The 16,713-nt window shown below is 32.2% G+C and overlaps 1 protein-coding gene across 1 annotated transcript in view; it reads left to right on the top strand.

The window, feature by feature from the left end:
• Window positions 1–15,652, top strand: part of RFC3 (replication factor C subunit 3) — a 40,676-nt gene extending 25,024 nt beyond the window's left edge. The window contains exons 8-9 of the mRNA XM_051986472.1: window positions 5,244–5,313; window positions 12,096–15,652. Of these exons, the coding sequence (XP_051842432.1) occupies window positions 5,244–5,313; window positions 12,096–12,287 (262 nt within the window). The 3' untranslated portion in view covers window positions 12,288–15,652. The remainder of the gene's footprint in view (window positions 1–5,243; window positions 5,314–12,095) is intronic.
• Window positions 15,653–16,713: the final 1,061 nt, after the last annotated feature.

Here is a 16,713-nt window from a genome sequence, read left to right as displayed (position 1 = left end):
CAATGAAGTTGGTCAATTACTTTTCCTGGTGTCTCATATGAGGGACTCTTCAAAGAAATGACATAACATGCTATGAGCAGACACTGGATATTCTCTAAATTAGGGAAAAATTATAATTAACATGGAGTTTTATAGTTATTTATATAAGGGTTGAATTTTTTAAACTTTTAGTTAATATTTTAATTTCATTTTAGTAATACATGTCTTTAGAATCATAATGTTAGAACTAATGGGGACTTTTAAATTGAAGGCCTAACAGGTTGAATGATTTGTTGAGAATCACAAATTAATAGGCATAGCAAACTCCTGATCAATATTATTCACATCACCATGCCATCTGTTTAGGGAATGGCTTTTTTAAAAGGAAGGTGGTGTTTTTGTTTTTTTTTTTTGGAAAGTCACATTCCATTCAGTATTTTCTCAGTTTCTCAGTTTCAGAGAAAAATTACTTGTCGAGCATTCCCTCACAAAAGGTGATGAGGTCTTTTCAAGGTATTTGTATTTTTTATTTTATTCCTAAAAGAAAGTTTTTAATTAATTAATTAATTAATTATTATTATTATTGTTTTTTATAATAACTTTTTATCGACAGAATCCATGCCAGGGTAATTTTTTTTTTTTTTTAACAACATTTTCCCTTGCACTTGCTTCTGTTCCGATTTTTCCCCTCCCTCTTTCCACCCCCTCCCCTAGGGGAGGCAAGCAGTCCTATATATGTTACATATGTTGCAGTATATCCTAGATACAATATATGTTTGCTGAACCGAACTGTTCTCTTGTTGCACAGGGAGAATTGGATTCAGAAGGTAAAAATAATCTGGGAAGAAAAACAAAAATGCAAATAGTTTACATTCATTTCCCAGTGTTCTTTCTTTGGGTGTAGCTGCTTCTGTCCATCATTGATCAATTGAAACTGAGTTAGGTCTCTTTGTCAAAGAAATCCACTTCCATCAGAATACATCCTCATACAATATTGTTGTCGAAGTGTATAATGATCTCCTGGTTCTGTTCATTTCACTTAGCATCAGTTCATGTAAGTCTCTCCAAGCCTCTCTGTATTCATCCTGCTGGTCATTTCTTACAGAACAATAATATTCCATAACATTCATATACCACAATTTACCCAGCCATTCTCCAATTGATGGGCATCCATTCAATTTCCAGTTTCTAGCCACTACAAACAGGGCTGCCCCAAACATTTTGGCACATTACAGGTCCCTTTCCCTTCGTTAGTATTTCTTTGGGGTATAAGCCCAGAAGTAACACTGCTGGATCAAAGGGTATGCACAGTTTGATAACTTTTTGGGCATAATTCCAGATTGCTCTCCAGAATGGTTGGATTCGTTCACAAGTTTTTAATTAATTTAAATTAATTAAACTTTAATATAATTTATATGAAATAAATCTATACAATTTTAAAATAAATTAAAATTTCAAATAAGTTAATTGACTTTTTAAATAAAAAAGGCTATTTTTCGACAGTTGACTTGAGAAATCTTGTTAGCTTAAGAGTTATTAACAGAGAGGTAACTTGATAGACTTTTCCCATAGTCACATTTTGTAACCATCAGTTTATTACTGTTTTATATAACTTCTGGATATGGCATCTTTTCCTGTAATTTTCTTAAAGAGATCTTGGCAATTAAAAACATGCTTATATAATGGAGGAATATTGCTATTTTTTTTCTGAAGCTGATGATGTGGTTATTTCCATTGTGCTATATAAAAACATTCTTAGTTGCACAGTGAAGAGTGGAAGACAACTCTGGCTGATCATTTGTACAAATGTTACCAATTTTATTTTCTGTTAGACTAGTAGGAAAAAAAAAGTGATGAACTGCTGCTACCAATCTGAGTCTTTGATTTTTTTTTTCCTATATTGATTATGGTGTGATTCCAGTTTAATATGCCATCCTGGAAGCCAGTATTTCCTATTAATATACAAAATGCATGATGGCTTTTCATTATTTAAAAATTACCAGGACAAGGTATATATCCAGAGTTATGTGGCTGATTATGAGCCAGCTTTTTATATTGAAATAATTGAAGTAGTGACTTCAGCACTGTTCATTATCTTTTATCATAATCTTGTTTTAATTCTAATTCAAGTCAGTCATCCCCACTGTTATGGATACTGGGCTATATAGGTTCATAACTTGAAAATAGGAGAGACTTGGGGCAGCTAGGTGGTACAGTAGATATAGCTGTGAATTAGATAGAGTGGATTAGTTGTGTCACTTAACCTCATTGCCTCACCTCTTCCCTTTTCCTCCTCCACCCCCACATTTTACTACTGACTTAAAACAAAAACAAAATGAAAACAGGCGAGACTTGGTGGTACTTTATAATACTATGGCAGGATTCTTAATATGTGAATTGTTATAGTTTTAAAAACATGGTAAGACATTCTTTCTATTAAGTCACTCATTGGGTATTGTTTATTATACAATGTTTTTCTTTGAAAATATCTAATAAATTCACCATGTTGTTTTCAGAACTGCCTTGCTTATCTGTGATCCATTTCTCCTATGCATTAAAATATGTTTCAATGACATTTCTTTCTCATCCCCACCCTCTGCCCTGCTTGCATACTCGAATGGGAGCACATACATAGCCACATATGTGCGCACGCACACACACACACACACACACACACACACACACCCGTATTGGTTATGTTCAGGAATATATGTGTGTCATCCAGCAACTTGAGTTTCATCACCTTTCTCAGGAGGAGTAGATAGTTGCTTCATCATTGATCCTGACTTCATAGTTGGTCTGTGCATTGATCAGTATTATTGTTTTATACATTGTACTGATTCTATTCTCTTCACTCTACCTCAGTTTATTCAAGTGTTCTTGGATTTCCTTGAAACTGTCCCTTTCATCATTTCCCCTTCCTTTCTTCCTTTCTGCTAGGTCTCTTTATATCACTCAGACTGGAATTACAGTAGCTACTCATGAGTATGATCACATTACTGATCAGTACTGAACGTCTGATTTTCTGTTTCCAGCTTGGGCTACTTCATGTTTCTTTAAGTAGCCTGGTGGCCCTTTGATCCTGAGGCATGATGTATTCCTGCCAGACTTAATGTGGACACCCAGTCAGCTTAGTCTTATTGTAGCTCAAAATTCCTGAGCCCACGCAAACTACAGCTTCCCAACCAGAAGCAGGAATTATAGTTATGTACTACCATATTTTTTCCATTTAGATTCTTTTCCTCTTTTATCTCTTTAGGGTATAAGTGTTAATATATAACAAGTAAATTATATATATATATTTAATATATTATAAAATATAATAATAACCATAGTGTTAATGAATAGTTCAGTGAACTTTTGGGGGCATAGTTCCAAATTACTTCCCAGAATTGTTAGACTAATTTAAAGCCATGTCAAAAGTGCATTAATTTGTTTTCCCATTAACCTACATTGTTATATTTGGGCAGCAGAGGAATCATGTTGAGGTAACAGCTTCAATTCCATTTACTATAACAAGAAATTTTGTTGTATTCTAAAATATATAACTCAAAACTAGTTTTGGATTGCAGTATTGAGGAAAGAGAATTTATACTTGAAATTTTTATGGAAATCAATGGGTGAAAAGTCATTTAAAGTATTGTAAGAAATAGCTTGTAAACTTGTTTAATCTAGAAAAAGATCTGAGGATTATAGTATGTTTAGTTAAATTAAGTCAGTTAAAAAAATGAAATTCAGGTTTTGCTTTGCTACAAGTGATATGGAAAATAACTTTATTTTAAAAATATATTTCTCTTGTATCCTAATTTGCTCTTCTCCCTTTCAGAGAATCATCTAACAGATTTTTTTTTTTTTTAAGAGGAAGAAAATCAATTAATCTAAGCTATACATCAAAAACCAAAAGACTGATGTTCTATGGCAGGGCTTCTTAAACTTTTTCCATACATGTCCCCTTTTCACCTGAGAAATTTTTACCAACATCATCTTGAATCTGAGCCCAAGGTATTTCTGGCAGTATTCATGCATGTGCAGTACAAAGTGCTCATTTTGGGTCTTCAAAACCAAGGCTTCAGTGAAGTTGCCCGATGCAGCATGGGCAAGCACTCCCAGAATCACTTTGGATTCATTATGTATTTGATTTTGAATTAATTTTTGTTCATTGTGTTCTGTTGCCAAATTTTTCACAACTCTCACATTCAATTGTATGACCCATATAAGGTCATAATCCACTGTTTAAGAAGCTTTGTTTTGTGCAATGTATCCATGGACAGTTCCATACCCCCATTCCTCCCTCAATAAATAATTCTGATAAGGGAATTTCTCTTTCCTTGCTCTTGGTTTGAAGTCAAATTTGTTTTCTGCAATTTCACAACTTTTAGTTTCAATTGTTTTATGGTTCTTTCCATTTACATTTTTAGAGTAATTGTGAATTTTATTTTCCTGACTCTGCTTGTTTCTTTTTGCACCAATTCATCTAAGTCTTTTCATACTTCTCTGTATTCATCATGCTCATTTTTCTCATAGTATAATAATGTCCGTTACATTCTCTTGTCAGTTTATTCAGCCCATGCCTTAACTTTTGTTTTCAGTTCTTTGTTACCACAAAAAAATGCACCTATAAATATTTTTTGTTTAAGGTAAACCTTTTTTTTGTAAATCGACACTTTGGGGCATATAATAAATAGTGAAACTTTCTGGGTTAAAGGGTATGTGCATTTTAGTCATTTATTATAGGTCTAAATTGTTTTTCAAGAGTGATTGTACCAGTGCATAAATCCATCAGCAATATGTTAGTCCTCTTGTCTCTCTATAACTCCTCCATACTTGACTGTTCTCATTTTTTTGATATTTTTGACTTAGTGGGTAAAAATTCAAGATTATTATGGTTTGCATTTTCTTACTGTTAGTAATCTGCAACTTTCTTTTGAACAGTTGTTAATAGTTCTCAGTTCCTTTGAGAACTGTTCATTCACATTTTTTGACCACTTTATTAGAGAATAATTTTTGTTCTTTTTCTATTAGTTGTTCATGTATCTTGGAACCTTTATCGAATATATTTGATAATAAAAGTTTTTCCTAGACAACTGCTTCCTGAGAGGGTTATGTCTGTTTCATTACATGAATCTCAGACATGATTACCTCTTTTAAAGTTCACTGTTATATATCTGACTATTCACTTCCTAGAATAATAAAACATAAGTAAATGCTTTGTAAATATTGTTTGTTGGTAAGCTGTAAATTTGTGCATTTTTTATTTTCAACAGGCTACTTGAAATTCGTGGACGACTTTATGAACTATTAACTCATTGTATTCCTCCTGAAATAATTATGAAGGTAAACTGATTTCTTATTTTATACTCTTTAAAAACATAGAAAATTGGAGATAAGGTTAAATATTGAGCAAATCTATTTATTTCCTGTAGCTATTTTTATTTGTTAATTTTAAACAGTTGGGTTTTTAATAATAATAGTCTTAATTTTACCTTACATCAGGGATAAGGAATTTTTTTCTGTTGATCTGCTCTCTGAGAAAATTTTGAGTCTTAAATATAAGTTATAAAAATATCTGTAGCAATATACAGCTAACGTTAATTGTTTTCTTTTTCCCTTTAGGAGAAAGAAGTATAAAATGTTTAATTATTTTTTAAATTAAAATAGATACCATAATATTTCATTCATTAAATAAAAAGCATCATAAAAATAGATTCCAATTCTATATTATGATTTCTAAAGTAGGAAGTAAACAACAGAAAAAAAGATTCTGAGAGAAGAATAAAACAGGAAGAAAAGGGAGAAAATTAGAGTCGAGGATAGGGGATAGAGGTTTGGGGGTTGGAAGATGCCAAGACTCCTTTTTCCCTTAAAAGCCACTATTCTCTTCAAACCAAACCTTCTATGTCTTTGCTTATATGTAACTTCTTGGTTCTATCTTTTACTTGTTTATACTTCATTATACTCTGAATAAAAACAAAAGAAAAGAAATCACAAATCTCACTGTGAGTCAATATGTTATTTTATAAATACAAAATAACATGTTATAGACTTTACCTCTTAGATTTTTTTGGATCCTGTAATACAGGAAAATACAGGAAATCCAAGTCTTCTCATTATTCTCAAATATTTCTCTTGTCCACATGTCCTTCTAAATCATCCATAGGGAATCATTCAACTTGCCAGGTGTCTTCTGGATCCCATTCCTATTGCTTCCGAACAACATTCCTAGACCAACATTGTCTCCCTTTTCCCATTAGAATGTAAGATTATTAAGGACAGCATCTGTCTCATTTTTTATTTTGTATGCCCAGTGCTTAGCATAGTACCTGGAACTTAATAAGCAATTATTAAATATTTTTCTTCTTAGGTACCATTGAAACGCACATGATGTATATTGGTTCTCTCTCTGATATGCTTTCTTTCTTTCTTTCTTCTTGCTTTGTGCATTTCCCTATCAGTTAATTACTATCTACTCTTCCACCAAATTCTTCATTGCCCTTTAGGTGAACCATAGCTTTGTTCTTTGGAGACTCCTATTTTATGAGTTAGTCACCATACATCATCATCAGAAAAAATATTGATTTTTTAAAAAATGGGCTTTTGTTTTCAGGAATAGTTGGAGATCACTAACAAGTATTACACAATCCAGTCTGGTTTTTTCCCCCTCCTCTTTAGTTATAGGCCCAGTTGACTTTGCCTATTCAATGTCTATTCAAGAGATTTCTTCCATTGGATAAAGAACTATATGATTTCATATACCACTGCATATCACAGGCTGGATCAAGAAACATTCTTTTATCTTCTTGATTTTTGCTTTGGGCATAAGCAAACTATTTTGAGTAATTATGAGTTTCCTTTAAGAGGCTTCCTAGTGTTTCAGGGCTTGATTCAGTTGGGAGTTTCATTTGAAAACAGGAGCATCTGTGATATTTTATTATATATGAGGAGTACTTTCATTTGAATTCTGTATTACAAGACAAGTATCTTTGGCAAGCATATATCTTTATGTTTTGTTGCTTGATAATTGAAGGTCTTCAGACTGAGTTATTTCTGTTACATATTTCAAGAAATTTTGTATGATTTTCATATAATTAAATATACCTTCTTGGAGAAAGATCCTTTAAAATAACAAGTTGCTTTACTCAATCCAGTATTTTTTTTTTAATATTCAATAAACAAAACATAGGTGGACTTTCATATTTCTTACCTGTTTTAGTCAGTTGTGATACAGTCTGCTTTAGAAATAGGGATGTTGACTTGGGAAGCTGCCTATTTCCTTCTCATGCTTTCATCAAGGCTGCCCTTTTTGAGTGTGTAGATTGCTTTATACAAATTTTATAGCAATGAGAAAGGCATGTAGATTGATAGCTTTTTTTATATTTTCTTAGCCACTTTGTGGAGGTGTAACAAATAAGTATACTTCTACATACTGTCCCCTTCCCCCTATAACATTTAGCATTCTTCCCTTTTTCATGTCCTTAAAAGGTTAGTGTGAGAAACTTCCACTACACAGGACACATCCAGCTTAAATCTATCAAGAATTCATGTTTTCAAACATTGAAAGTATATTAGCTATCCTTCCTCTTAGTAATACATATCATAAGATAGGAGAAAAGAGTTAAGGGTACAATTTGTGACCATTGAATAGAACAAAGTTAATTGCTCAAAATGGTATTGAAATAGCTTCAGATAATACCACATTTCATATAATGCCACTTATAGTAGTTAAACAATGGTGCAAGATATTGAAATTCACATGAAGTCTTATGAGGGCAGAATATAATGCCTTGTCATCGTCTTATTCCTGGAAGCTATTTGTCTTAATGTAGCCGATTTTCTTTTTTTGGCTAACTCAACATTTCTGACTAATATTGACCAGGTAGCACCTCTTGGCTCCAAGTCTTTTTCAGAAAAAAACTGCTTTCCAAGTATAGCTTCATATCTTACACTTGTGAAGTTGATTGTATCTAAGTGCTAGACTTTCTGTTTATTCCTATTGAATGTCACTTTATTAGGAAGTAAGGAAAAGGCATTTATTAAGCACCTACCATGCATCTAATACTGTGCTAGTGCTTCACAAATATTGTCTTATTTGAGCTTCACAACAATCCTGAGAGATAGATGGTATTATTATTCCCATTTTGCAGTTGAAGTTACAAATTTGAATTCACATCTTTTTGACTCAAACCCTCACACTCTATCCAGTAAGCCACGTCACTACTTCCAATTAAATCTAACTTAGGGCTCTAGCCTTAGGCAAGGGGAAATACAGGCAAAAACAAATCAACCTTATTTTTGCTAATGTACCCCATTGCACTCCTTAGAATAATATTGGTAAGTGTATAAAATGAAACTTAGAATTTTTTAAAAAATCAATTCTATTTCAAAACAGTTTAAAATATTTTTTTAAAAGCAAAATTCATGCATTCCAGGTTAAGGACATATGCCTTCTTGCCTGACAAGATCCTTTTGATCCTGAGTCTCATCCAGTGTGTTAGCTATCCCTCCCAGCCTTCTGTACAAATTTGGTGAACACCATCCTTGCCTTAATCCAAGTCATTGATAAAAATGTTACTTAGCACAAGGTCAAGACAGATTTCTGAGTGCTGCATTAGACACCTCCTAACATGATGACATTGAGCCATTTTAAAATCCATCATAATTATATTACTATCCAATCTATAGTTCTCCATCTTATGTATAAGAATAATTTGAAATACTTTAAACAAAAACTTGTTAAATTTTTGATGAACTTTAACCATAGTATTCCTCTCCTGTGGTGTTTTTCTTTTTTAAAAATAATATAAGAATGGTTCTTTCTGGTAGAGAGCAGGTTTCTCCGGTAGGTTTAGTTCTACTTAGTACTTTGTTTCAGGTTCTGGCCCAAAACATCAACTCTAATGAGTTAGCAGTTTGCAAAGATTCCAACACTCTCCCTTAATAGCTTGGTAGTGTGGTAAGAAAAGGAAATGAGATTTGTTTAAGATGGCTTGTTCTTTATAATCACCATTTCTCTTTCTGAAAGCCTTTAGTTTGCTTATATTTCCTTTTCCTTTTTCAAAAATCTCCATGTTTTCTCTTTTCCTGTGGCACTCCTTTGGTTTCCATGATCTTTCAAACAACATCACATTATTCAGCAATCATATCTTCCAGTTCTTTCAGAACTTGGGAATGTAAATCATCTAGGCCACCTGACTTAAATTCATCAAGGACAACTAGGTGCTTTCTTACTATCTTCTTACTCATCTTGACTATTAATTCTCTCAGTAAATTTTTTAATGTCATTTCTAGTATAAAAGTAATTCTTGTTAGAGAAAACAGGAACAAAATTAGAATTAAACAGCTCTTCCTTCTCTTTGTATCCTATCTACCACAAAGAAAGGTCCTATCCCTTCTTTGATCCTTAATTTTCTCTCAGTATAATAAGAAACACACAACAAAGCCTTTTAAATGTTTTTAATTAGCCTTGTCCACCTCAGATCATTCTGAATCTCAGCCTAACTTATGGAAGTATGTCATTCACTTATATTCATCTTCTGTTACTAAGCCTTCTTTCCATCTTCTACAAATGTCATCTTAAAACCTAAATTGGTTGATGAGGTTTTTGTACATACAATTTGGTGTCTTTAGACAAATCTCATTTTCCCTCTTTTATGGAATTGTATCTCTTTTTGCATTCAAAATTTCATTTTACTTCTTTTGTTTCTTTTCTGTCAAAGCCTTTTAGTCCATGAGCTTCTTTTTTAACTTTCCTCTGAATAACTGAAATCGCTTTCAAAAATCTAGGGAAAATACTGGATAATGGTCAAATTTCCTTTTCTCTCTCACAATGAGCTTTGATTTCCTGTCCTCTCTTTCACAAAGAATGGTCACTTCTCTCTAAGGTTATCATCATTTTTATCTTAACAACTGGCTTCCAGAACCAGAATAGAATTTTACCTCCATGATTTCTACTTTTTGAAGGCTGAAATTAGAAGTCAGAAGACCTGGATTCAATCCCAGCTCTGCTACTTACTGTGACTTTGTGTTTCACTTCATATTTCTCTTCCTCATCTTTAAAATGGGGAGATTGGATAAGATATCCTCAAAAGTAATCTCTCAGCTCTAAATTCCATGATGCTGTGACCTTGCATTTTTTTCTACTAGGCTTGGCCTTGGTTAATCTTTTCTCCTGCTTGGAATGTATATTACGATACATTTAGTTTTGTGCCTTTTATTTAGATCATAATTTGGAATTATACATTTTTTTTGATATTTTAAATTATAGAAGACTTAGTATGATACAATGAATAAACTTGAAGTCAGGAAGACTTAGCTGTAAATCTTTTCTTTAGTACTAGCGGGGTGACCCTAGATAATTATCTTCCCTAGCCCTCAGTCTCTTCATCTTTAATATCAGTGGCAATATCACTAATGTTATGAATATTAAATAAGATAGACATGTAGAATATTTTGCAAACTTTTATGTATAATAAAAATGTTGGGGTTTTTATTATGTTATTATTGTTTTGTTTTTAAAACTCCTTAGGACTTTTCTACTAAGTTATATATGGATATTTCTATACTTCAGTTGAGCCAGGAATTTCCTTCAAGCCAAGGGATTGTAGATTTAGAGACAAAAGAAATCTCAGGGATCCTCTAGTTCAACCCTCCTTATCCCCTCTATTATACACATTAAGAACTTGAGGCCTAGGAAGGTTAAGTAACCTGCCCAAAGTTAGAATCAGAGATCATTTTAAAATCCAGGTCCTCTGATTCCAGAGTGATATTTCTTTCCATTGGGACAAAGATCCTCTGCCTATTTACATAAAGTAGAGAACAATTTTCTTAGGATATATTGTATTTGTAAGAAATAATCATATTGTATTTACTAGTTTTCTCTGACTAGTCAACAAACATTTATTTATTTATTTATTGAAACTTGAGAAACTTTTATTAGTTTTATTTGAGAGTAGAATTATTTTCTTTTGTTTGGAAGTTACCAAATATTATGATCAATGTTTTTAAATATGCAGACAAAAATACATTGATTTTTTTTTCCCCAAATGTAATAGCTTTTTTTTTTTTCAGAAAATCATGTATTTTATTAAAATATGTTAATATGAGAAATTTCTACCTATGCTAGACATAGAAAAAAACATCCTTTCCTTTACAGAAGATGTAATCATCTTAAATATCCCTGAACATTTAAAAATATATTGCTTCCAATGTGATTTTCTTCTGTAATTGATTATTTCTTGTTATTCCTTGCAAATTATCCTTCTCCACTTCCTCATATTAGATGTTAAATTGATCCTAAATTTTTTTAAATAACTTTTTATGTCAACAAACATTTATTAAGCACTTGTTTTGTACCAGGGTTTATGTTAGACTTGAGGAGGGAGATACAAAGACAAAAAAATAAAATTTGCTTTTCTCTTAAGGAGCTTATATTCTTTTGGGAGGACATGCACATTATATAAGCATACACAGAATAAATATAAGATAGTTGAGGAATTTAGCAGTTGGAATTAGGAAGGACTTTGTGTAGAAATTTGCTTAAATTGTCTTTTGAAGGAAGGGAGAACTTCTGTATATGAGATGGGGTTAAGAAGGTATAGAGTATTCCAGACTTGGAGTGTGGCCAGTGCAAAGGTTCAAGAGGCAAGAGATAGAATGCCATTTGTTAAGGAAATAGAGAAGGATTCTTTAGAAGTAGCAATAATGTTACAAGATTTGAATTGAGCCAGGTTATAAAATTCTTTATATTGTGCTAAAGGCAGTAGGTGATCAGTAAAGTTTATCAAATAAAGCAGATCTGCATGTAAGAAAAATGAGTATATTAGCTATGTGGAGGATTAATTAGGGTGAGGAGAGGAAGACCAATTTGCCTATTCCAATAATCGAACAGAGGTGAAGATGATATTGGTACAGTATGTATAGAAACTTTAATTTTAAGTTAATTGTGTGTTGTTTGAAAATTTCAATGCTACTGAGTTTTTCCCACTTGGACTTGTAATTATGTATATTAGTTGTATATATGTTGCATGTAAACTGGCTAAAAAGTAGCAGTTTATAGACAATGAAGGGAAATTGGTGTCTTAGAAAGGTTTACTTTTTAATTATTAGTTATTTCTTTTTAGGGCCTTCTCTCAGAACTTTTACATAATTGTGATGGACAACTGAAAGGGGAGGTTGCACAGATGGCAGCTTACTATGAACATCGTCTTCAACTTGGTAGCAAAGCCATTTACCACCTTGAAGCATTTGTGGCAAAGTTCATGGCGATTTATAAGAAGTTTATGGAAGAAGGATTAGAAGCCATGATGTTCTAAAGTCTTTCATTTGGTGGCACTTCTCAGCATATTTTAATATTGATATTCCTCCTCTACCACTTGTGTTGTTGGCACTGTGCATCAAATAAATTCATATTAATCATCTTGTTGTTTTAATATTAGTAACTGGATGAAGTATTTGTCATCATCTAGAAATAAAACATTTGCCTCTAGACCATGTAGTCTAATGGAAAGTTATATCTGTGGTGTTAAAAAAGGCAGGATAATGATATTTTCTACTATTAATAAATTGTTATAACATTGGATTAGATTCGAACTGTTTTGTGTTGCTCGATTTCATTAGCCTACATTTCTTGCAGGAAGATTTAGTTTTAAATCTTGACTCTGCCATTTGCTGTCTTTGGGATGTTAGTCAAGTCACTTAATCTCCCTGAGCCTTGACTTTTTTATCTGTAAAATGATGGGGTTTAACTGTCTGACTTTTAAGATCTTTTATGGGGCTAATGCTATACTCCAGCAAGAAATAAAACAAGTAGAATTAGCATCCTCTAATAATTATCTGGCATATCATAATTTATCATGCTCGTGTGAACATTTGCAAGCTAGAACTAGTCACTGAACGAGTGTCTTCTGTTTTTCCCTCAATGAAGAATTAGAACTCTACAGTAACAGGTAAGAATTGATTCATAATTGCCTAAAATTGGCTAAAAATTTTTAAGACATTTATTACTAGTAGAATGGATAGTGGAAATATTGAATGTTTCATTGCCAATATAGACTATAAGAAAGGAGGATAAATTAAAATAGATTCTTCAAGTTTCAAGTTTGTTTTATTTAGCTGTTTGGTAATTAATTTGCATTTTAAAAATAGGTCAAAATGATATGCTACAAATGTGAAACATTGAATATAATGTAATTTTTGTGGTTCAAGAAAACTAAAAGAGATGAAGTTTTAGAAATATGTTTTTAAAGTGTTTGCAAGCCATGTCCTGTATGTACATTTCTCTTAATATTTTGAATGCAAGTATAGATGACATGCTGATTGGTAACAAAACTAAAGATAGACTATTTGATGAACAACAGATTCAGGATTTAAAGAGTATGGTTGGACACCAAGCTAAATCCAGTGAAATGAAATTAAAGGGTGTTATACACATAAAGTTCTATAATCAGGTTTTTAAAAATCAACTAACTTAAGAATATGATACAGGAAACCTCACTTGGTAGAAGCTTATGTAAAGGATGAATTGAAGATTTTACATGACTATGTGACTGCTTTTCTAAAAATTTCACAGCTTTAAATTGCATTAATAAAGATATCTTTTCCACTTTGGGTAAAAGTCATACTATATTTGATGCTGGTCCGACTACATCAGGAGTATAGTATTCAGTACAGTATGCTATACATACTTATATGGAGAGTGAAGGCAATCCAGTGTGGTGAAGCTGCTGGAAACTATTTCTTGAGGAATGCTGGAGAAAATCATCTCAGAGAACATAAGATAAGTGAGAAAAGATGAAATTCAAATATTTTGAGAACTGTCTCTTGATAGTAAATGTAAGCATTTTTTATTCAGAGATCAAAACCAGCTTTCCAATAATTAAAATTGTTCAAGAATAAAATTAGAATATCTTGGGAAGATGGCAGGAGATGTTTCCTAAGTGCTATATCTCCCCCCTCCCAATATCAAAGCAAATAAAAAACTCCTGCAAATTTAGATAACAGTAATGACAAAAGGATAGTGAAAAAGCCCTCTGCAATTTTGTAAAGCAACTCTTACAGAAAAAAATTAGCCAAAGACGAACTTACTGGCTCATTCCAGATGCTTTTTCATTCCCTATGCCAGCCCAGAATGACCTTACAACTTTTATGGTTTATTTAATCTTAGGCAGTTACCTTTTGGAATTTACCCATTGCTGTTTTGCAAGAATATTCCTGTTCCAAAGATATTTCTAAGGACATCTTCAGAATGAGTAGGACTAATAGCTCTGGGGCAGTCCTGGAACATCTATCTAGCTTGTTTTTCCAACTTCCTTAGTTCCTACACTGGCATAATTTCATCCTATGATATAAGAGATTGCTTTGATTTTAGGCACCTGGCTTTCAGATTTAAATTTAACCCTGTCTGTTTTAAGGCGATTTAAATTTGGAGTATTTTTTTATTTGTGTTTTGTACATTCTCTTAATGTGAACTTTGCTATCTGTTTCCACTGTTACTTGGCAAACTTTCTGTTTGAATATTTCTCATATGATATTCATATTTTCTTTTCCATTGTTTTTCTGGAAGATCTGTAATCCTTATATTATTGCTTCATATTGTGTCATCAAGTTAAGTATTCTTATTTTGTAATGATCTTTCAATCTTGTCTCCTGTTTTTACTTTATTTTTTCTGAGAGACATTGTGACTTAGGCAATTAAAAACTATTTTTAGATCCAAATCTAGGTTTAATTCTTGTCTGATATATATGCAGGCTATGTGACATAGGGCTGTTCGTTTAATCTTTCAGTACTCTAAGCAATACTCAGTGACCCTTAGTTGAAGAGAAGCTGCTGAGTTACTAAGGTAAATGTTTTCTCAACTGGGAATTTTCCATATCAGGATATAAAAGGTCTTATCCCAGTCTCTTCTTCTGTTTGTCTTACGTCCCTACATTTTTGATTTATAATCCTGTCATTTTCCTTATTATCTGATAAAGATTATCTAATCTACTGATGTGAAGTGTGGGTTGCTTTGTTCTGTTATTTGAAAGTTATACTTTATTTCTTTCTTAACTCTGATTTTTTTTGTGGAGCTATCTGTAATCATGAAAATGCTATTTTTCATTATTGATTGAAGAAATGCAAATTAAAATAACTGAGATGCCATCTCACACCTATCAGATTGCCTAATATAATAGAAAAGGAAAATAACAAATATTGGAGGGAATGTAGAAAAATATACACTAAAGTACTCTTGATAGAGTTATGAACTGATCTAACCATTTTGGAAAGCAATTTGGAAATATGTCCAAAGGCATAGACCTTTGACCCCAGCAACACTGCTGTTCCCAAAGATCATAAAGAAAGGAAAAGGTCCTATATGTTAAAAAATATTTGTAGCAGCTCTTTTTGTAGTGGTAAAGAATTGAAAATTGAAGGGATGCCCATCCACTGGGACATGGCAGACAAGTTATAGTAAATTATTGTGATGGAATACTGTTACGCTATAAGAAATGACAAGCAGACATTTAACACTTCCTAGCTGTGTGACTCTGGGTAACTCACTTAACCCCAATTGCCTCAGCAAAAAAAAAAAAAAAAAAGACAAGCAGGATAGTTTCAGAAAAACCTGGAGAAACTTACATGAACTGGTGCAAAGTGAATTGAGCAGAAGGAAGAGATCATTGTATAAAGTAATAGCAATATTGTATGATGACCAAATGTGAATGACTTAACTCTTCTCAGGAATACAGTGATTTAAGACAATTATGAAATATTTATGATGAAAAATGCTTTCCATCTCCAGAGAAAGAATTGATGTAGTCCGAATGTGTATCAAAACAGGTTTTTTTCGAACTTTATTTTTTGTTTGGTTTCTTTTGATCTTTGTTTTCTAAATGTGTTGGCTAAATATGGAAATATATTTTGTATGACTACATTTGTTTAATCTATGTCAAAGTACTTGCCTTCTCAAAGAGAAGAGATAAAAGGAGGGAGGGAGTTTGTAACAGAAAAATTATAAGGAAAACATTTTAATATTGCTTTTACATGTAATTGAGAAAAAAAATAAAAACATTCTTTAAAAAACTTTTCTTTTTTCTTTGATTTCTTTTTCACATGCCATATTAATGCATGGAAGCAGCTGACAAAAACAAGAAAACAACAACAAAACTGGCAAAACAAAACAACTCAAGCCCCCCCAAATCTCTAATTGCATAAGATAAGTGATAAGGTATCTTGATAGCTTTATTTGCTGATATAATAATAATAATATAAGAACTAATATAAAAGACAAAGGCCATCTAAATATGGAAACACTTCTCAAAAGAATTGCAACTATTGATAAACATGAAAAGTACTCCAAAAATATAATAACATTAAAAAAATTAAAACCTGAAGTTTCTACTCACCCAGTAAATTGGCAAAGATGACAAAAGACAGAAATAGCCTGTGTTGAAAGTGCTTTGGAATGACAGACATACTAATGCCAGTTTATAAGAGTGTTACAATAATTAACTTGTTTCAGCCTAAAGAGATCAATTTAATGGTCTGAATGGATTTCTTTTTCCTCTTTACCTTTAGGAAGTTTACTTTGAGACAGAAAATTGTGAGTTGTCACAATTGCTTTGAGCACTCAGAAAAATACTTAATAATTTGGAAGAGGTTGTGTTTTCTGCCTGTTTTTAAATTTGGCCTTTTATGGTCGAGATAGACACCAGGAGGAAAACTGCAGAAAAAGCTTTTCTTTTACCCCTTTGGGATTC

The sequence above is a fragment of the Antechinus flavipes genome, chromosome 3 (assembly GCF_016432865.1).
Source record: "Antechinus flavipes isolate AdamAnt ecotype Samford, QLD, Australia chromosome 3, AdamAnt_v2, whole genome shotgun sequence".
NCBI lineage: Eukaryota > Metazoa > Chordata > Mammalia > Dasyuromorphia > Dasyuridae > Antechinus > Antechinus flavipes.
The sequence above is the reverse complement of the archived record's forward strand: the minus strand, read 5'-3'. Positions and strand labels throughout refer to the sequence as shown.